Genomic DNA, 24,300 nt, shown 5'->3' on the forward strand with positions numbered 1-24,300 from the left:
TACTCGGTTTAGCTAAATGTCTGAAAACGGCCTTTCGGAGATCGGGGAGGCAATTTAGGTTAGCTTTGTTAGTTTATATATATTATATAATGAATATAACACAAAATATTAATCTACTAATAAATTTTAATTAAATGATAATTAATTTTTAATAAATAGTATAAAATTATTTAAAATTTGATTTTAAATAAAGAGGATTCCAGATTTTTTTTTTATTAAAATTATTATGTGTATTTTTTATATTGAATAATAAAAAAATTATTGTTGAAAAATTATTATTAAGTTAGTTATATTTTATTCTAAGCTATTTAGTTGACTTCCAATTTTTATTTTTTTTGCTTGAGTTATGTGACAAGGCTAATATTATTATACTCCAAAATTAAAAATTATATTTAAACAAAATGTAAATGAAGGTTAACTAGTTTAGATCCATTATAATTCCAAATTTATGAAATATTTAGAGGGATCAAATCGTTCAACATGTAAACTTATACTAGAGAAAACTCAAATACAATTGAGATAAAATGCAAATAAAAAAATTATATTAAAAATGTAAAATAACCAAATCAAATTAATTAAAATAAAATAAAATATATGAATAGAATAGTCAAATTTTAAAATTAAAAAAAAGAAAAAAAGTATATAAATAAAATAATCATAGTTATAAGAAGAAGAAAAAATGCAATAATATAATATATATGTAAACATTTATTATTGAAAGATATTATATAATGATTATGATTAAAACAAACTATATAATGTAATTATGGTAAATTTATTTTTAAATTTGGATAAGAATTAAATATTTTTAAATATAAACCCTTTTTCCCAAATATTTATAATTCGAGAAACAATATAATAAATAAAAAATTAAAAAGAAATCTTTTAATGAAATGTCCACTCACATCGCTTTTTTCATCCTCCAATATTATATTTCTCGTTTCAGCTTTCTATTTCAGGCCACACTTGACCCACAAAAGTGTTTGTCATTATCTAATATTAAATACCATTCGAACTTTTTCAATCATTTAATGCATATATCCAAACTTAAATTATATTAATTAAGCAAATTGTATGTTACTGGTGATGCGTAAGTTGTTTTTTGATGGCATATGTTGCTGGTGATGCGTAAGTCTACTGTAAGACACAGGATAATTCGAAGCTTCGGCGCATTTTTCTGTACAAAAGGACAGTAACTTTACATTTTTGGGCATTTCATATGCAAAACTGAAAGATTCTCGTTATCTCGTCAAAATAGGATGGACAGCCCTCACTTTTAAGTTTTTACAGCATTTAAATCCCAACGCAATTACATAAACCCCTCAACTTCATTTACAGGATATTACTTTTAAAAAAAACTTGAGCTACAGCATATTACTTTTAGAAACCCCAAAAAGAGCGACTACAAGGCCAACTCAAAGAAACGTTTTCAACGAAAACAAAATGTTATAAAACATAAAAGAATTTTCTAGACTGAAAGAGAGTGTTTTCAAACGCCATGGAATGGAGAAGGGTAGTGTTTACTATGAAAACCAGACCACCTCCTTTTCGCCTGATATACCGCTATCTTCTGGGTTATTTGAATTTTCCTTTAAATATATAGTATTAATATCGGTGTTCCTTTGTATAAATGATTGAAAGAGATAGAGTTAAGAACAATAGAAGTGTTTTGAATCTCCCGAAAGTACTCCAAGGAAAAATGTTGATAGAGTTTTGTTTCACATCCATTTATCATAAACTTAAAAAAAACGTAAGTATTAATTGAAACACATTTTTTTATTAAATAAAAGAAATTTAATATCATATAACCTCTAAAATTATATTTGGGAAAAATCTCTAAAATTATATTTGGGAAAAATCTCTAAAATTATTTGTTTTTAGGTTAGTTCAGAATTTTAGAAAATCAAAATCATTTTTTTTATTAGCTCATAAATTTAGAAAATGAAGATCGTTAAAAAAACAACACCCCATTACTTATATAATAATAATCATTTCATGTAACTATATAAAAAAACCCATATTTTATTCTTATTTACAATATCCCAGGCTCTATCCCAATTCACAATGCCATAGTCTATATAGGTTGTTTTACCTATATCAAATAAAGAAACATTTTAATATGCTAAGACCCTTGGATGCACATTACAAAGAAAGGTTTTCCCAGTAGCACTAGCATTTCTCACAAGCATATACCCATGCTAGAATCACAAAGAAAGCTTTGTATACTTTCACCAAACAATTATCAAACTACTTTGTAAGCCCTCCCATCGCTATAGTTCTATCGAGCACATTTAAAAAAAAAACGAAAATGCACTCTCTTCCGAGAAATAACATTTGATGAGAAGATGAAAAACATTTGATAAGAAGATGATTGTCAGTATCATCATAACTCTTAAATAAAAGAAATTTATTAGGTCCAACTCTATTTCTTTTCTATATATGATCACATGTAAAGTTTTTACTATTCAGTAAAAACAAGATAAAAACTCATTTGATAGACAATTAAATTTAAATATTTTCATGTAGCACCACATAGAATTCTTTTGAGATTATTCATAACAAGCTATCTAAACATTATACTAGAGTCATCCAAGGGATTCTTTGACAAAGCAATCTTATCAACTTGCTCCCTATATCTCACATGATATTTGAGTTTTTCCACAAAGCCACCCCCAAATTTTTGTTTGATCCTCCCCTCTAAGTTCAAATATTACCACTCAAAGCTATTATTTCCCCACTACGGTGGTCAATAAGGATAAAAAAATATGTGTTATCATGGAAATTTTCTATTTTAAAGGTTAAATCATATTTCCTAAAACCCTAAAATATTATTCACCCAATTCCCCATCTTCTATAATAAACCTTCTCCCATTTAAGAGACTCCCACAACCATTAATTTTAAGATAATTCAAACATTGTGTATATCCTTATATATATATTGAGAGAGAACATTTGGATCTAGAGAGGTACTTTAGAGAAACTTCTTTACCTCATGGAGATAATTTTTGTAATAATATTATAAACACTATTATAGAGAGAAATAGTCTTGAATTCTTCAAATGTATAAATATCATTAGTCTCTACTATGAGAGAAAAAAATGTTAGCTAACACCCTCCCATGTGATGTTGTTTTCTCATAGTTTTCATAAGACCCCCTACAATGAGTTTGAAGAAGAACATGGAGAATTCTATTTACCAACCATTAGACCCTAGGTTCTTTCTCCTTTAAGACTATGAAAAACTATTTGAACCTTATACATTACAATCTTTTCAATTAGAATTACAATATAAGGTTCATATATAAAACTTGGAAAAGAAAAAGTCATTATAACCATCACTACATTAGAGACTATATCTTATTCTTTGCAAACATTCCCAAAGTGATGTATACTAACTCTTAATAACTCCTCAAACTTATTCACTTCCATGCCATATGATCCTATTATTTTCCAAATGGAATTTATGTCTAAGAGTTTCCTTCCCCTTTAAATTTCCGTTTCGGTAATGCTTAGTTTTTTAGCCAAATGTTAATATATCTACGTTAAAAAGCTACCTATTATGGGTATTTAAAGGGGATGAAAACTTTTTCATGTATAGGATGGATCTATGCACTTATATGAAATAATACCAAAGCATATACTTGGACTAACATCTTATCCTTTTGTGGTGGAGCTAGCACCCTTATCTACCTTCTTTGCACCCTTTCTCAAATGCTTGCTCATGCTTCCTCCTAAATTGAGTACTTTCATTGAAAACTCTAATGCAAGAACCAATCACAGCTATGTTATCTCCCTTACCAATCCATTAGGGTAACATAATTAAAAACCCTAAATCAAGTTCACTTTACTTCCAATAGCCTTGCTACTAAAGTGAATCCACTGAGATAGAAGTTTGCATGCATAAAAATGATCTAAGCACCAGATGAAACAACAAAAAACCTATAATTAGATTAAAAAGGAAAATACCCTCATCTACCTTCTTTACACACATTTTCAAACATTAAAAGATGAATACATTTTTATCTAAACTCTAATAATGAAATCTAATAATGAAATAATTGAAACCCCTAAATGAATTTTACTTTACTTCCAAAATATTTGGTATTCACATAAATTCCCCTTCCAAAAAAAAAATCGATCTAAACCTCCTTTTTCTACTCTAGCCCTTCCGTTAAGTACTCTACTATGGCATTAGCCATTTCTCATAGCCACTCAGTAATGCATTTCTAAAAACGACTACATTTCGAAGATACAAGGATGTGGAGTAAGGTTTTCTTTTTGGGAACCACCTCTTTATTTTGAAGATACAATGATGTATCGTAAGGATTACTTCTTGGAATCATATTCCTAGGCAGTTATGAAAATGGATAAAAACTTCATCAAATGATAATCTTTTACAAACGTATTTGCAAGTAAAAGATTCAGCTTTATTATTAATTTGTTTAAAGTGGATTTTTACATAAATTATAGTTTTTTGGAATATTTTACAATAATAGTAGAATTTACTCCTAGTTCCAGTTCTTGTACAACGTATTTCCCAAATCTACAAAACTGACTTTTTTTTAACCTTTGAAAAAGGTTAGAAAAAGAAAAACTAATTCCAAAATCTACACTACGTTCAATTTTTTCTAAAAGACTTCCTCATATTTCGCTCTACATACAAACAAACTACAAAACTAATTCCAAAATCTACACTACGTTCAATTTTTTCTAAAAGACTTCCTCATATTTCGCTCTACATACAAACAAACTACAAAACTGGCCCACTTGCTGAATGAAACGAGGCACATCAAAAGGATGAGCTACGGCGTGGAATCTAACTAGTCTATATTTCCATCTAACTGTTAAGTGCGAACTAGTCCTTTTTTATTACAGTGATGCACGAATCTTGTACCTTAGGGATTACGTGCATTACCGTAATAAAAAAGGACTACGATATCGTATCTGAAAAGTAACGTTTTAGATTATAGAGAACAACACGTAATGAAAATAAATGTTGAAATCCAATGCGAGTTTAGTTGCAGTGTCAACGATCAAAGCTGAATTAACAATACTATAAGAAACAATCACAGCCTTCAGGCGAGAATAATCTGCGGATTTGATGTGTGAGCCACACAGTAATGATAAAATTGCAACCCTAGAAGAGAATAACGCTAAATTAATGTTACCACATAACCGAAAATTGCAATGCTATAAGAGCACTCCTTGAAGAGTTCATTCCCACGGAACAAGCGGAGCCGTTCTGAACTGTGCAAATTTATATTCGAGTTATTTGGCTGGAATTTATTTTAGTACTTCCTAGGGTCCATCGGTCTGAAAGTTCTTGACTTAGCGTCCACATGACGAGTTTTGTAAGGAGCAACGTTCGAGTCGACTGCGACGAAGAACGGAAGGCTCAAAACTCGAAAAAACGGCCCATCCTTGCAGCACTGACTTCAATTATGCTGCTCCTTGACATCGTTGGTGTGTCAATGGGAACTCCAGTTACTTCCAGTGAAGTCCACGACGACCCCCAAGGTAGGAAAGTGTTGTCTAATTTGGTAAAGTCGGTCTGTAGCCAGACAAGATTTCCCCACCGATGTGTGTCGTCTTTGGCATCATATCGTGGCTTCGAGACAGCATCGCTCGATATTTTGATAAGTTTAGCCTTGACAGAGAGCATGGAACAGGCACAACATGCTTACGAATTGTCCATGAGCCTAGACAGTGATATGATGAATGAAAGGGAACGGGCGGCATGGCAAGATTGTGTTGTGCTTTTCCAAGATACGTTGGACAGTCTCAACGTTTGTTTAAGCAACAATTCAGTCAAGAAAGATATCCCAAATTTGCTGAGCGCGGCTTTGACGAACCAGGAAACCTGCTTGAATGGTTTCCTTGACTTCAATTTAACAGAGAGCAGTAATATAAAAGCTCTAATGTCGTTCAGAGCTGTTAATGTGTCAGAATTAACGAGCAATTTGCTTTGCATGTACAAGCTTTCCAGCTTCAAAAATCGCCGTCTGTTGAGTTCAGAAAGAGAGGAGGAGTTGGACTCTCACTACAGTCTGATCGAGAGAGATGGTTTTCCAGGATGGTTATCAGCCCACGACCGAAGGCATTTACAATCATCGAGACAAGCGCACGTCGTTGTTGCCAAAGATGGTTCTGGCAATTACCTGACGATCACCGAAGCAGTAAACGCGGCGCCTTCCAAGTCCAAGAGGAGACATATCATCTACGTCAAAGCCGGAGTTTACAAGGAGAATGTGGACATATTGAAGACCAAAACCAATTTGATGTTAATTGGCGATGGCAAGGACCGCACCATCCTCACCGGAAGCAAGAATGTTCTAGATGGTTCAACTACGTTCAAGTCTGCCACTTTGGGTAAGAATTTATAATTGGTTTTTATATTTATATTTATACATTGGTCTGGATAGATATGTTGTTACAAAATATTTTTAACTTATTTTATTTTATTTGTTGAGAATAAATATCTATAGTTGAATATGTTATATTTATCTATATATAACTACGTTCAAGTGTCACTTTGGGTAAGAATTTAAAATTGGTTTTTTAATATACTTTCTTATATTTATACATTGTTTTGGATATTGTTCTATTGGATTAATATTAAATTGTATAATTATTTTGTTTTTTAAACATGTTGTTACAAAATATTTTTAACTTATGTTATTGATAAATCATCATATTAAAATAAAACTTTACAAATTATGTGAGAATATAATTCATTATATTGCAATAAAATTTATTTGTTGAGAATAAATGTGTATAGTTGAATATTGTTATATATATATATATATATGAATTTAAATTTGGTTTTCGAATATATTTTCTTATATTTATACATTGCTCTGGATATTATTTTATTGGATTAATATTAAATTGTAGAATTGTTTTATTTTTTAAATATATTGTTACAAAAGATTTTTAACTTATTTTATTGATAAATGATCACATTGAAATAAAACTTATTTACAATTAAATGAGAATATAACTCATTATATTGCAATAAAGTTATATATATATATATATATATATATATATATATATATATATATATATATATACACGATCAAGTCTGCCACTTTGAGTAAGAATTTAAAATTAGTTTTTCAAATATACTTTCTTATATTTATACTTTGTTCTAGAACTCATTATATTGCAATAAAATTTATTTGGTGAGTATATATATATATATAAAATAAAGTTATCATTTAATTAATATATATGATTTTTTTAAAATTAATTTATTTAATTGGAACGAAGTATTTTAAAATTAATTATAAATTAATGCTTATCAATATTTATTTACTCTTTAATTTATATGTATATGTTTAAGCTAACCAAATTTTTTTATTTTATACCCATAAATAAAAAACATTAGCATATTTACATCCATACACAAATATTAAATATTAATTACGTTATATTTTATCTTTTCAACATTTAAATTGTCATGTAAAAATGTTATTAATCCAAATATATCAATTAGATACCATTATAAAATTTGCATATTAAACATGATATGATATCAACGTAATGACACACGATTTCTTGAATTTATATAATTGCATTTCAAAAAAGATATGATGTCGTTAACTCTACTTATACTCTAAACAATTCATAAATTTAGGTAGTGTATAATTCTCAAATATTTTTAAATTTTACATATTAAATCAAATAGGTACCATTATAAAATTTTCATATTAAACATGATATGATATTAGTGTAATAGCACACACGATTTCTTTAATTTATATAATTTCATTTCAAAAAAGATATGATGTCATTAGCTCTACTTAGACTCTAAACCATTCATAAATTTAGGTAGTGTATAATTCCCAAATATTTTTAAATTTTACATATTAAATCAATTAGGTACCATTATAAAATTTGCACATTAAACATGATATGATATCAATGTAATAACACACAAGATTTCTTTAATTTATATAATTGCATTTCAAAAAAATATGATACAGTTAACTCTATTTAGACTCTAAACCATTCATAAATTTAAGTAATGTATAATTCCCAAATATTTTTAAAATTTACATATTAAATCAATTAAGTACCATTATAAAATTTTACATATTAAGTTAACTCTATTTAGACTCTAAACCATTCATAAATTTAAGTAGTGAATGATTCCCAAATATTTTTAAAATTTACATATTAAATCAATTAAATACCATTATAAAATTTTATAATATTAAACATGATATGATATTAGTATAATAACACACGATTTCTTTCTTTAATTTATATAATTGCATTTAAAAAAAAATTGATATCGTTAACTCCACTTAGACTCTAAACCATTAATAAATTCATAAATTTAGGTAGTGTATAATTCCCAAATGTTTTTCCCGTTTGTTTTGTTTGTTCTGTGTGCAATGCCAAACTGCCTTTGTGCAATAGTCGTTTCTGAATCAGGTTCTAATGCATAACTTATCAAATGTATTTAGCCTTTCTGCGATAGTTGTTTCTGCATATGTATAACTTGTCAAATGTATTAACGGTTCTTGTTTTTCCCCTATTAAGAGGGTTCATTGCTCGAGACATGACGTTCGAGAACACCGCTGGACCTCAAAAGCACCAGGCCGTAGCACTTCGAGTAGGCGCAGACTTCTCGGTGGTATATCGTTGCAGCATCAAAGGATACCAGGACACTTTATATGTTTACTCCCTTCACCAATTTTACAGAGAAGTAGATATCTATGGAACGGTTGATTTTATCTTTGGCAACGCAGCCGTGGTAATCCAAAATAGCAATATCTTGGTTAGAAGGCCTATGAGACAACAAAAGAACACAATTACAGCTCAAGGAAGAACTGATCCCAATCAAAACACCGGAATTTCCATTCATAATTGCAGGGTAAGCCCAGCTCCTGATCTGCAAGCTGTTAAAAAGTCCATCCAAACATACCTCGGAAGACCGTGGAAGCAATACTCTCGCACAGTGTTCATGCAATCCATTCTGGACGATTTGATTGATCCCGCCGGTTGGTCCGAATGGAAAGGAAGCTTTGCGCTTCAAACATTGTACTATGGCGAGTATATGAACACAGGCGTCGGTGCAGTAACATCAAGACGTGTCCGTTGGCATGGATTTCATGTTATCAAAAGCGCCACTGAAGCTGCTAGATTCACAGTTGGCCAATTCATTTTTGGTAATTTGTGGATTCCTGCTGCAAGAATTCCCTTTACCCTTGGATTAATATGATGAATATCACAAAACCAGATATCTGATATTCATTTAAATGCTATCATTAAGCGACCCTTTCTATGTCCAATGTTCCAGTCTGTAGACCCATTGCATTGCTCATGTATGCTATAGGACGTGCATAATAATTCTGCCCGTGGAAAAGTAGTAAAGAAATTAGTGTAGTACACATAACTTTCTATGCCATTTTATGTGTTACTTTCTCAGAATGATGCGAAGGATTCCATTACGACAATAATTAAATGTCAGTTATAATCTATTCGCTTCATTTTTATATTTAAATAAAATTGAATGATGTGTTAAGGATGTCGTATAATTCATTTTTATTATTATTATATTAATTATCTTTATAAAATATGAAATGGAGAACTTATGTATTACTTTTATCGAATTAAATCATTTCCTTGCCGTTTCAAATAAATACAAGTAACCCATGAAAATTTAGAATTATATTAATAGAAATGTTTATTTTTAAATAAAGTTTTTATATGATTATCAATAGGTAATAAGTAATAAATAGATGGTAAGGATTTAACTTACATAAAATATTTATGGAATATTTTTAATTGTTGTTATAGATAAAAAGCTGAAAATTATTTTAAAGGTAGTTATTTTTTTGTTTTTCTATATAATTAAAAAAGTATTATAAAATTAAATAAAAATAAAATCTATATAAAATAATTTGAGTATGGAATAAGTTTTATTTTTTGGTATTATAATAAAGCCTATTACATGAATCTCCATGATAAAGTGGATTTAAATCTCCATAGTTAAGAATCGTGTTACATGTTTTTTTAAATGTATATCTATTTAACTGAGATATTAAATATTTTCACGATAATAATAATAATAAAGTCATAATTTATTATAATTTAGTTATTGTTTAAAATTTTTTAAATTTTGGTAATTTGAGATGTATGATGCAATTTTTTTTATGTACTTTTTCATGTATATTAATATTTACTAGTAATATAATTTATATCATTGCGTTAATAATAACATAAAATAGGAAAATTTTCTCACTTTTTGATATCACAATCCTTTTTGTAAATGTTGAAATAAAGATACTAGATACATTTTTATACATAAATATATTTTATATTTGGAAAAGAAAGTTGCCAAATGTATAAGTTAAAATTTTACAATAATTATAAAAATAATCATTTATTATTTTATATATATATATATATTATTTTTATTTATTATTATTTTTTTTAATTCGGTTACTTATTATTCAAAGAAGGCAATACATAAGAGGTTGTTGTGTGCTACTATTCTACCCGAAGGGAAACCAGAAAAATAGCATAAGTTTAAGATCTTGAGGTTACATTGTCCCTACTTAAACAAGACATTTGATAGTATGAAAACATTCCACATGTTTACAGAAGATGTTGAGAGGCAGCAGCAGACACATAGGCCTTGCTTTTTAAAACAAAATATAAGATAACATAGAATATTCATAATGTAAAAGAGGGACATTGCAAGAGCACAAGTGGGTTGAAAGGATTTTCATGAATAAGGCCAGGCCAAGAGGCCTCAATATACTTGGAACCACACATGTTGAGCAACCTGTGAAGACCAACTCACGCACCAACAATTAAGCCATGAGCAAAAACACAAGCCACGAGATTGGGTACCATGAACCATGAGCCATGAACACTGGAGTTAGGAGCCACTACAAGTCACCTACAAAAGACCACGAACTGCCACCCAACCCAATGGGACTCTGAATTTTCACCAAGAAAAAATAAAGGTAGAATTATGTGCTCGTTTCCATTGCCTGCGTTAATCCAATTTCTCTAAAGCCTGAGTAGAATAACTAACTGATTATGGAGCAGGACGATAGACCCTTAAAATGCTATTATCCCAGGGTTATGGAACACCTTATAGTTATTCCTTGGGTCAATGAAGCTTGGGCCAAAGGTACAAATGGGAAGAGGACCCATCAAAGCAGTTTATGAATTGATATTTTGTAGGAGAAGCAATTTGTTAGATGGATTATTAGCATAAGGTGAACCATCCAACTTGAGCCAAAAGGAAACCAAGTGAATTGTGGGGGAGATAGAAGGCCCAAAGAAAAATTCAATGTAACCTAAATTTTCCAAGCCCAAGGGAATCAATAGATACCCATAGTTGGATGGACACTGGGGTGCATATAAGCAATGTAAATTATTAATATGGTTACCTCATAACTACATGTGTAGACACAAAGAAATATTGACAGTACTTCTTCCTACAAACACAAACACATCTAAGGGAGAGCTCCACCGCTGAGTGATGTTGAGCACTTTCATCCATGCAAGAAGGCATTGTGAATCATAATTCACTACCATCAATATTTTGCAAGGCGAATAGTACAACCACCGTCAGTTTGTAAATGCTCGTCTCGAATGAGAATTTGAAAACTTGTACACTAGCTCAAATGAAAATGTTTAGCAAGATAGATGGCCTATGATTCCAGATTATCCCATCATGGTAATGACATATTAATAGAATCATCGCTCTCTATGTGGGAGAATTATTGCAGAGAAATGGTGATAAATGAGTTTTTCAACTAATCTAGAAGAGCTTGGGAACACTGAGGATCAAGTGAAGGGCCATCTGAATCAACAACATGATTAAAAAGATGATCTGCTAACTTGTTTCCTGAACGACGAACATGTGAGAGAAAAGGAGCATGTACTCACGTAAGAAGTGAGGCAACTTTAGTGATATGAAATTCAATGAGCAAAAATCCTAAGATTTTGGAGAGAGGCGAGCCACATTGGAGGCTTTTCAAAATGGAAATGATGAGCAAAGAATCTCCTTCTATTAGGAGCTGATGATAATTTTTCTTCAAAGCTATAATCAAACCTTGTTTAAGCCCCCATAGTTTTGCTTCATTGTCAGTGGTGGTGTCAAGCTTACTTGCATAAATATTGAGGATTGGTCCTGAGTTGTTCTTGAAGACTCTGCCATAACTAGTTGGACATAGATTGTCACAATATGCTCCATACAAATTAAGATTTATGAAGCCTATAGGGGGGAGACTTGATCAAAGGATTAATAAGCTTAGGAGTGAAAAAGGAGCTTACGGAGATGCAAGATTGAGATCTGATCCCAAGAAGGGTCATGATAATTTGTTTTGCTATGGAACAATCACAATATTGAGAGGCCTATTTCATAGAGGCAATTGTCTCCTGGAGTTGCGAGAGGATGAAATGTTAGACATCCTTCGCTAAGGAGGAGACACTTTTGAAGATATGATCATTCCTCTCCTTCCAAATGTTCTAGGTTATGAATCCTGGAATTAACAACAAAGCTCTATTGAGGATGGGAGTTGAGAAGGGTGAGCATCTCGAGTTCTCTAATGAGGTCGTGATGGGTTGGGATATATGAATAGATATTCATAATGTGCTTAACAATTGATCCCATAACACTGAGGAGAAAGAGAAGGAAAGGAAAATGTGATCCAGATCCTCTTCCTAAGCTTAACAAACTTGCAAATTGAGGGACTTAGAAAGCCACATCTTTGAAGTTTATCCTAGGTTAGAGTTTTGTTTCTTAAGAGTAGCCATAGGAAAAAGGTAATCTTGGGCCAATGCTTGAGTCTCCAAAGATGCTTCCATGTACGATTAAGTGCCTCTAGTTGTGCTTGTGTTAAGATTAGGCAGACCTCTTTCAGATTGAAAACCCCTGATGGATCATACCCACATCATAGAATGACATCATCCATTTTCACTACGATATTTTAAGTGGTCAGTGCCTATTAAAGAAGGTCTTTATCATTACAATGAGTTCTTACATAGGTTGGGAATTGGATCTTCTAAGAGCACCAATGAGATTTGGGGGAATATGAATCCCAATAATGAGTCACCAATGAAAGGCCTCCTTGATGGGGACTATCTCATATTAGGAGAGGAGTTGGGAAAAGAGGAGATTTTAGGCCATTGATTCTCGGAATCATCCTAGAATAAGGTTTTCATTCCATTACGCGCTTTCTAGAAAAAATGGTCTTGGATTAGAGATTTTTTTATTCCAAGTTGCATTCCATATTTGAGATTCTCGTGGGTCTTCTCAAATTCAAACAAGTTGAGAGGATAGCAGTCCCTGAACATATTTATTAGTCCATATTTTGCACCATATTACTGAGGGGTTATTTAACCAATTCCACCATATTTTTGCACTTAGAGGTTGGCTCAAGGGACTTGCACTGCGTAATGCTAGACCCTCTACAACTTTGGGAAGGAACAACTTGTCCCAAGTGACTAAGGCCCATTTTTTCTCCAGATGGGCATCCCCTTATAGGAAGGAGTGTTGTAGTCTACAAATCTTGTTAATAATCGATTTTGGAGCAACTAAGGTTGAGAGAATGTTGGTGGGCATAGATTGCATGATCAATTTTAGAAGAATAAACCGTTCCACAAAATTCAAGGCCCTAAAGGTACAACTTGAGAGTTTTGTCTCAAATTTAAGAAGTAGCTCTTCTCATACCGATATGTAGAGAGGATTGGTAGTGAGAGGGGGGCTTAAATATTTTGAGGAAAGGCTTCTTGAAACCCATAAAACAAGAGATATGAAGTTGAATGGCATGTGGTGCATTAAAGAAGAAAATTTGAGACTTGCCTTTATTTATATCTATGCTCGAGGCTACAACAAAGGTATCGTCCATCTTCCATCCGAGAGTAACCTTTTGAAATTATTATAGATTTATACCTTTCAACGTTGATATCAAAATATTTTTTCAATTTGTACAACCATTTATATCTAACAAGCTTTCTATCCTCAGCATGTTCTACCAGGTCCTATGTTTTTTTTTCTTAATTAAATTTAAGTTTTTATATTTTTATTTAACTAATTGGTTTCACATTCTACCAAGCTTCACCCTAAGAGAATTTATTTGATACCTTTCTCGAGCCCATTCATCATCTCTTCTATAAGCAAAGAGAATCCAAATGCCATAAATAATTCTCTAATAACATTGGTTTCATAAACCTATTTGTAATTTTTTCTTGAGTGTCAACCTTTTTAGATCTACTCAACCTTAACCAATGACTTGTCTTACAAAATGATACTTAATATCATTGTGCTTTCTAATGCTAAGATAAGTAGGATTTCTAGTGAAATGAATAGCACTCTAACAATCAAAAAATGCATTTACACTATTTGTGCTCTTCCAAGCTTAGCAAAAACGAAGTTCAACCAAATTTCCAATTTTTAAGCATGTGAGACAGTAATATACTCTTATCTTATAGTGGATAAATAAATTATTTCCTAAAACTTTGAAATCTAATTAACTCAACGTAGATTTGCTCTTGTCCAAGTCTCATATAAAATACAAATAAACATAACCACATATAGAATCACTACTATCATAAAAAGTGATACAATAATCAATTGTGTCTCTCAGATACCAAAATAACCGTTTCATTGCATTCCAATATCTCTTCCTAGTTTTTCCATGCACCTATCACCAATACCTGTTTCATGTGAAATATTTTTTCTAGTACATAGCATGGCATACAACAACCTTCCTACAGTGTGGCATATGGTACATGAGACATATGATCACTTTATTCCACAATACTAGGACATAAGCATGAAAAAATATTAAAATGGGATGCAAAATAGATATACATAGGTTTCATATTATTTATCCCAAATTTTACAACTATTTTCTCAATATACTTTTTTTTTTGAAAACTTGAGGTTACCATTTTTCTGTTTTTGTGTATATTAATGCATAATGTTTGTGTTTCTACTCCTAGATCCTTGATATCAAATGTATTAGCCATGAAAGGCTCCAACATGCTAATCTCATCAATTATTTTTCTTGAAACATGCATGGTGTCATCATGTAACACCAGGATAATGAAAATACCATTCAAATTGTTCAGGTAAACAAAATGGTCATATCCACTTGTAGTATAATTTTGGGTGATCATGAAGAAATTCTAACACCCTGCTCCCACATATACCCAAGCAACCGACCAGTTAGGGTAAGCATGCGACGAGAGGCCACTATGATATGATTTGACCTCCTAAGTCATGTTAAGGAGTGGAACCAATGTAAACACACCATACAAACATTAACATTGGCTACAAGATAGTCATGAACTAATCCAATACTTTAGAAACCCAAATTCACTCTCACAGGCTTTCCTGTTAGCGATGAGAGACAAAAATTGTCATTGTTATGCCAATGACATCAATATTTGATCTACTTTTTCAAGCCTAGAGCCTAGGTCACTGCCTAGAATTGAACCATCTCCTCATATCAATAAAATAACATGGAAATGACAGTACTAAAGAAAATTGTTATTCAAGACCTTGATTGGACCCCTATTAGCCACGATAGGAATTTCGTTAAACATATTGCAATTATGTAATCTACATGTGTAATTAACAGTTCTGAGCATAGGGGTCTCATATTTAGCTGAGAATCGTTAAAAACCATTAATGCCTCAACACATTAATTTCCATTCCATCCATTAGGTCATACATACATTGACTATTCAATTACAAGTAAAAACATGATGAGAGCCACACATGGTTGTTGTCATAAAGCACATACATAACCAACATAATAGTAGAAAAAAATAATCATGGAAGTACAGTGATATAGACCACATATAATCCATCAAAATTATCAAATAAATACAAGGAGAAAACACCTTTCATTAATGATGCAAAATCCAAACCCGGGATGGGACTTCCACGTTCCACCCAACCGTAGAATGGTTGAACCAAATATCTCTTTAGCCTTTCACCCCCATGCCATATTCTAAGCATGAATGTGGGATCTCATAGAACACATCAATAAAGAACCATCTAGGGCTTCCAGAGGCCATCCACCTCAAGCAATCAAACAATAATTCCATCTCATGGTCGGAAATCCCAAAACCATCATCAGATTGGTCTCCAATGAAGCCTTCCATGGCTTCCAGAGCGTTTGTTCAAACCAAGGCTTTTAGGACTACTAACTCAACCCATAGCTGCTACCAGGTTTCCAGAGTTTTTGTCCAGCCAAGGCTTCCAGGACTAGTAAATCAACCCACCAAGGGCTTCCAAAGCATTTTTCCAACCAAGTCTTCCAGGACTAGTAACTCAACCCAAGTTGTTACAGGGCTTCTAAATCGTTTGTCCAACCAGGGCTTCCAAGAACTAATAACTCAACCCAAGCTAAGGAAACATGAGAAACAACCAAAAAAAAACAATGAAATTAAACCCACAATCACCATGGCTATCTAGGAAATGGTGAGGCTAGGAAATCCACTGTCAATCTAGGCAATCCTCCATGCCAATGATAGATCACAACCAAGAAACCACATCCATGTGCCATGCATGCCAGAACTAGCGAAGGAAACATGCATGCAACTCAGTACCTGCAATCAAATTTGATTTAGTTGTTGATCCTGACGCCTTCTTGTGCTTTCCTGCTCTTCCTTTTACTTCTTGCTGTAAGAATCCAAGTATGCCACACCATCCAAGAGTGCTCCAAGAAAACTCTAAGTCTCAAAGAGTATGAGAGAGAGAGAATAATCGGAGAGCTCCAAAAATGAAATGACAAAAGGCTACCAACTGATCCTCAGAAACCTTTTTATCAGTGAGGCCTCTATTTTCTTCATTTGCCATTACTTTCCTTCATTTTCCTCCTCCCAAGAAACCTGTGACCTTTCACCTCCCTTTTCTCCTAATTTCCATTATTTTCATAAATTATTATGCCAAAATTTCCATTTTTCCTTTACAAAACCTTACCCATTGCCTTTGCCAATTTCCTTAGCCATAAACAATCAAAAGTAATCCCCATCACTAGGATTTTTCCCAACATTTAGCTTGGAATAAGTGTCCCATCATTCGTGGTTATTATTTTGCCTTTATTTCATTTTATTACATGGAATTTTCACTAGGGTTATACAAAAACCTCCCCCTTGAGGGAACACCATCCTCGATGTTTAACAACACCTATAACCACAAAACTGTTGTAAGAAAAATATATTTCTAATGGAGCTTTATAACTTAGCTCAATGCAATGTTTACAATGATCACCCCATTGAAATAAAACCAACATAATAACATGACATCATAATAACATACTGAATAGTGGAGCTTTATAACACATCTCGTGGCAGTATTTACATCCATATATATACGTACATAAACAAACATCATCAAAACGTATATCAAAACATATACCAAAGCATATACCAAAACACCAAGCCAAAATTGCTTTGCCTCAACTGAAAAACAAGGATACATGACCTGCATCTGATTCACGATCTCACATGTATCTTCATTGGAACCAAAGTTCTTCTACTGCACCTTAACTTGCTCGATTGCTCAGTTCCGAAGCATGAGCACATTTTTCTATAATATACATTGAGGCTCCAGTTGGAATTCTCCATTTGGTTCCCTCTGCAATACAAACCAGTCAATCACATGACCAACATCCTTAACATACTTCTTAAGAAATGATACATGGAAAACATCATGGACTTTCATTGTTGGAGGCAGTGTAGGTTGATAGGCTACTGACCCAATCCTCTCAACGATACTGAAGGGTCCATAAAATTGCGGTGTCAGCTTCAAACATGATCTAAACTGCAAGGATCTCTTCTTCAGTTTGATGCACAAGTACACATGTTCCCCAACCTAGAACTCCTTGAACAACCTTCTTTGATCTGCATAGATTTTTTTCCTATCCTATGTTTTCTTTAAATTCTTCTTGATCACCTGCATTTCCTGTTCCATGTCCGCCAACATATCTAGTCCAATCAATAACCTATTAACTTGATGACTCCAACTAATGGGAGTGTTTCAACTTCACCCATATAATGCCTCAAAAGGACTCATTCTCAAAGATTATTGATACCCATTGTTGTATGCGAACTCTACCAATGGAATGTACGCTTCCCACTTTCGTTGTTGATGCATCACATACATCCTCAACATGTCCTCCAATATCCTGTTGAGCCTCTCTGTCCATCCATCTGTCTGTAGATGATAAACCATATTGAAGGCCAACTCTGTGCCCAAACCTGCAAATAACTCCTTCCAAAACTTCGAAGTGAACTTTGCATCCCGATCTGACACAATATTCTTCAGAACACCATGCAATCTGACCACATCTTGGATGAATATCAGTGCAACATCACTAGGTGAAAATGTATACATCACTAAAATGAAATGTGCAACCTTCATCAACTTGTCCATAATAACCATATTGAAATCATGTTGTCTCACTTTCTTCGAGAACCCTGTGATGAAGTCCATGGAAATAACTTCCCATTTCCACTCTGGAATCACAATCTACTGTAGTAGTCCACCTGGATGTTTACATTCTGCTTTCACTCACTGATAATAAAAACATCTAGCCACGAAGTCTGCTACATCTCAATTCAAATTTGACTAATAGTAAAATCTCTTCAGTGCGGTTAATGTGTTTTGATAACCTGGGTGACCTGAATAAGGTTTCGCATGAAACTCCCTCAAGATCACCTTCTTCAGCTCACTATTATCAGTACATATCTCATGTCTCGGAACCTGACCATCCCATCTGTTGTAAGACAATAACCAATACCCTGTGCACCTGCACATGTACCTATACATGTACCTATATTGACACGTGTACCTGTCCCACTACCTGTACTAGAATCGTGTTGCAACATGTTCACAATCTCCGTATCCCTGACATCCTGCTGACCTACCTGAAAGATCCTATCCTATAAGTCTATCCCATAGGAGTTCATAGGTGCTGAGTGATTTAACTCTGCTGAGAGCATCTTCCACCTTGTTTTCTTTACCTTTGATGTACCTAATATCGAAATGGAAATTGTTGAGCATTTCCAAACATCTAGTCTGCTTGGTGTTCATATTTGATTGGTCAAACAAATACCTCAACCCAATGTGATCACTCATAAGTACAAAATTTCTGCTAGGAAGATAATGTCTCCACGTCTTCAATGCATGTATGATCGATGCTAACTCCAAATCATGTGTGGGGCAGTTATGTTCGTTATTGTTTAGTTTCTCGATCTCATAGCATACCACCTGTCCATCCTGCATAAGGAATCCACCAAGTCCTCTCTCACAAGAATTTGTGCATACTATAAATTATTTTTCCGGATATACAATCTATAGCACTGGTGTATGTGTCAACAACTGCTTGAGTTTCTCAAAGCTAGCCTCACACTCCTCAGTCCGTTCAAACTTGTTACGTTTCCTTTGTAATGATGTGATAGGATAAGTAATTTGCGAGAAGTTCCTAATGAACCTCCTATAATAGGTTGTCAAACCCATGAAATATTTCATCTCATTCACATTCTTAGGAGCTACCCACTCCATGATGGCCCTTATCTTCTCTAGATCTACTGTAATTTCCTCCTTGGAGACAACATACCCTAAGTAGTGTACCTCAGTCTAAAAAAAGCTACACTTTATGAGCTTAGAATTCAACTAATGATCTCTCAACAACCTCAACACTATTGCTAAATTCTTAGCGTGTTCTTCCTTGCTTTCAGAATATACCACTATATAATCAATGAACACACTAACAAACTTATCCAAATATGGACGCAACACACTATTCATCAAGCACATGAATGTAGTTCAAGCATTATGTAACCCAAATGGAACAACAACAAACTCATAATTCCCATACCTAGTCCTGAATGCGGTCTTGTAAATGTCTTCCTTTTTGATGCGTACCTGACGATATCCAGATATTAAGTCGATCTTCGAGAACAATATTGCTCCCTTAAGCTGATCGAACACATCGTCAATCCTCAACAAATGGTACCTGTTCTTGATAGTCACTTCGTTCAACTGATGTAATCAATGCATAATCTGAGTGTCCCATATTTCTTCTTTATGAACAATACTGGTGCGCCCCATGGTGATAGACTTGGCCTAATTTATCCCTTGTCCAAGATTTCCTTTAGCTGCAATTTCAACTCAACCAACTCAGTTGTGCTCATCCTATAAGGTGCTTTTCATGCTCAAGCTACCCCTAACACTAACTCAATAGAAAATTCTACCTCCCTGTGAGGTGGTAACTCTGTAGTGTCCTCAGGAAATACATCCTTGAACTAGTGTAAAACTAGGTACCTACTCAACACATCTATATCCTCAACTTCCTTACCCTCACCACTAGAAATGTGCACTGCAAATAACTTACACCCTTTCCTGTGACTATGCTTTGCTTGCATAGTTGTCACCATCCTAGCTAATGTAGATTTATTCTTACCCTTCAGGACTCTTAGTTCTCCATTTTCATCAACACACTCAATGGATTTATCATAGCAGTCTAACCTGGTTCTATGAAGATACAACCAATCCATGCCCAACGTCATGTTGTATGAACCTAATGGTAATACATTCAAATGTGTTGTGGTAGGCATACCATTCAAATCAAATGCACAAGCTCATACCCAATGATGAACTCATTTCTTTGTACACGTAGCCAACTATACTAACCAAGACTTTTCATGCAATTCCCTACTCAAACCAAACTTATCCACCAAATCAATACTAATATGGCTATAATTAGATCTTGGGTCAATCAAAATAGAAATAACTTGATCACTAATCTTACCATCCATTTCAATGATTGATGTTTGATGCTCTACCTGTTTGTTATCCAATGTTGCATAGATACATGGAATACTCTAACCAACATCTCCAACAATTTGTGCCTCCTACACATTGTATATCATAAGCCTACCACTCTAGTACAGTGGACAATCTCTCATGTGATGATCTCCTCCACAAGTTGGACATCGCACGAGCTCCTTATTCTGTTCCTCAGATCAGTGTCCCTATACTTTGTCTGGTGCGTTGAACCTCTTAGGTGGTGCACCATTCTCCTTATTACTTGTATCCTATGGCCTTTCTCTTGTTTTATCCCATTTTCCTTTGTTCTTTGCATTACCTCTCCAGATTGGATTAGTCTCAGTTCTGCGCTTCAATTTTTCATAGAAATTCCTTAGCTTCTGAATGGCCTCCTCAAATGATCTAGGATCATCGAACTCAATTCTATCTTTAGATGCAACCCATAATGCACTAATGAACCTCTAAATCTTGGCCTTTTCCTCTATGAGATAAGGGACATACCTCAACAACTCCAAGAACTTGTTAGTGTACTCATCATCTGTCATGGAACCCATATTTAGTTCATAAAATTCTTTTGCTTTGTTATCAAAGTATCTCCCTGATAAGTAATTCTTCCCGAGTAGCCTCTCAAACTCACTGCAAGTCAAATCCTCCTCATGAATAATTCTGACATTCTTCACATCATGCCACCAAGTGTGTGTTTTACCTTTGAGGCTGAAGGTAGCCACTCTAGCCTTCATGTTCTCTGAATAGTCATGCAACTTGAAGAATTTTCTCAAGCCAAGCAAACATGCCTCTGAATCCTATAGTTTCTTAATATATCCATAAAATGTTGGTGGCTTTACTTTATTAAAATCATCTGGTAAATATCCCCTATCACTCCTCCTGTAAGGATGATAACAATGACAATCGTGATTCCTATCTGAATCAAAACTAGAATAATACCTATGTCTATCACCTCTCCTATTCGGAGTGTCCAACAATATTATATCTCTAATTGCGTCATCTCTATCTGATATGTGACCACCATGCGACCAAATGCCATTTATGCCATTAGTTCTATACTCCTCACAGTTGATCTGATGTGGTCCCTGTCGCTACAAATCTGAGAAACTCTGAAGTATTACTTCATTTACCTCTGCTTGTTTCTCATGTGCCTGCATGATTTTGTCATTAGTTGCTTTACAACTCCTTATTTCTTCCTTTAATCTTCTCATTGTAATTATGAAATCAGAAGAGTTCCCAACACCATACTACTCTTTGGGTTCATAGGGAGAGTCTTTGTAGTCAACCATCTTGCTAGTCATTTTATATTTCTTATTACAAGGTGTATCATTACAGCTAAACCAAATTACAATAAACCAACGTACCTTAGTATAGCTTGGGGACGATACCTTGTCTGCAAGATCATCAAATCAACATGATACATGTATAACATAATCATGATAGCATATAGAAACATAAAACATAAGAATATGACCATGCAAGTATCATTCTAGTTAGGGCCCAGTCATCAATGCATGACCTCAATAACAACACACGCCACGACCTCTTGCATGAAAACAAACAACATTACGTCACTATACACTTGACCAAATGCAACCATGAACATGCATAAGTGATGAATAACCATCCACACATATGCATAAACATGTATGATCAAGAATGAATGAACAATACTTGAAATCAAACCTACAAGAATGGTACATGCAACCAAGCACACAAGAATGTAACCAATCAAGCAAGAATGTAACCAAGCATACTACAACAATACATGTAAGCAAGATAAATCAACATGTAACCAGTCATACACTCACGTTGCATTCCACCAGAATAACCACAAGTTTCACATGACGACATCACTACAAGCATGAACAACATCAGTGAAATGCAAAAAGCACATGGAATGAAAGTGTGAGAGACACACATCAACCTGACATGCATACATGACCAACACATAGCTAATTCAGTCCAAGGGGTGAACCATGCTGTTATGAAACTAGCTCAAGAAAAAGATAGAAAAGATAGATCAACGCCTTAGAATTTAGCCTCTTCGAGGGGGCAACCTCCTTTACATTACATAAATGAACAATTCTTGGATGATTCAAATGACAAAACCTCCTTTCTATATATAGCAGTATAAGGAGTCACAATATAACCCAGCCGACCTAGCAATAATAATATAAAGCCACAAAAATAACAATAGAGGGATTCTATGGGGCACAGTAATAACAATATGGGGATAATAGGGGCACAACAATATTAATAAGGGGTACAGCTACAATAGTAATGGGGTAATCACTAGTATTATAGGGACCCAACATGCCCCTCTCCTTCAAAAAAGTGTTGTCCTCAACGCTTGAGAAGTTATGAATGCTTCAGTATAAAATTCTCATCCTCCCATGTGGAATCTTCAGCAGATAAGTTCTTCCACTTGATAAGATACTCTGAAATTGATCGATTTTGTAGCTGTCGAGTTCTTGTTTCTGTGACTGCTTCCGGTTCCAATATAATTTTTCCTTCCTCGTCAAGTTCTGGCAATATTGCTTGAACTGGGAGCTTGTTGCCTATAACCTTCTTTAAACATGAAACATGGAAAACTGGGTGCAATCGAGAAGTTGCAGGAAGCTCCAATTTGTATGCCATAGTACCAATATTTTGCAACACCTTGTATGGACCATAATACTTTGGTGATAATTTATTATCCTTCTTAGAACAATGTAAACTTTGGAATGGGAACTGATACTGTTACCCGTTTCGTAGAGATAGCAAAAAAGTGACCTGATTTTGAAAAGGGTGATGCAAAATGCACATGCTTTTTTAGAGCGTAGTTTTTGGCACTTTAATTTTTTTTTATGTACATCATGTTTTAGAATGGTAGTCATTTTCATGCTGATTTAAAAAAGTGAGTATTCTGCATCACACCCTTTTTTTAAAAGCCTTGTTTTTTAGCTTTAAATTTTTTAATGTATAAAATGTAAATAATTATTTTGTAAATTTGATAATTTTTGAAGTGGTCGTTTTCTTCACATTTCCTTGTTTTTTATTTTTATTTTAATTTATTTTTTTGTGAGGTTTTTATTGTTTTGCATTTTTAAATTAGAAGGTCGATATTTAGAATTTTCAATATTCTACATATTTATACATCCTTAAGTGATTTTTCAATCCACATGAAATAATTGTTTCTAAAAAACAATATTTTTTAACAATGGACATAAAAATAACCATTTTTAACATAAATATAACTAAAAAACTACACGTTTTGATAATTTTTTGCTAGAATTGACATGTCAAAATCACAATTTTTATACGATAATATTAACCAAAAATGGTTAAATAATAATTTTTTTTATGAATTTCATGTCAAAAAAATAATAATAATCACTTTTTTTTTCAAAAAATAATGATTAACTTAAAATCAATGCAAAAATCACATATTGCAAATATTGAATGTATAACAACCCTAATTGAGTGTTTATT

The 24,300-nt window shown here is 33.3% G+C and overlaps 1 protein-coding gene across 1 annotated transcript; it reads left to right on the plus strand.

Moving 5' to 3' along the window:
- The first annotated feature begins 5,260 nt into the window (after window positions 1-5,260).
- On the plus strand, window positions 5,261-9,372 carry LOC149224061 (pectinesterase-like). Its single transcript, XM_089383478.1, has 3 exons — window positions 5,261-6,368; window positions 8,427-8,441; window positions 8,552-9,372. The coding sequence occupies exons 1-3, from the start codon at window positions 5,339-5,341 to the stop codon at window positions 9,229-9,231; spliced, it is 1,725 nt and encodes a 574-aa protein (XP_089239604.1). The 5' UTR covers window positions 5,261-5,338; the 3' UTR covers window positions 9,232-9,372.
- The last annotated feature ends 14,928 nt before the right edge of the window (window positions 9,373-24,300 follow it).

Source organism: Pinus tabuliformis, chromosome Q, assembly GCF_031772625.1.
Source record: "Pinus tabuliformis cultivar Carrire ecotype Pingquan chromosome Q, CPIR1, whole genome shotgun sequence".
Classification (NCBI taxonomy): Eukaryota; Viridiplantae; Streptophyta; class Pinopsida; order Pinales; family Pinaceae; genus Pinus; species Pinus tabuliformis.

What these genes read in the sequence shown, in the direction of transcription:
- LOC149224061 (XM_089383478.1), top strand. Translation starts at nt 5,339, where the DNA reads ATGACGAGTTTTGTAAGGAGCAACGTTCGAGTCGACTGCGACGAAGAA.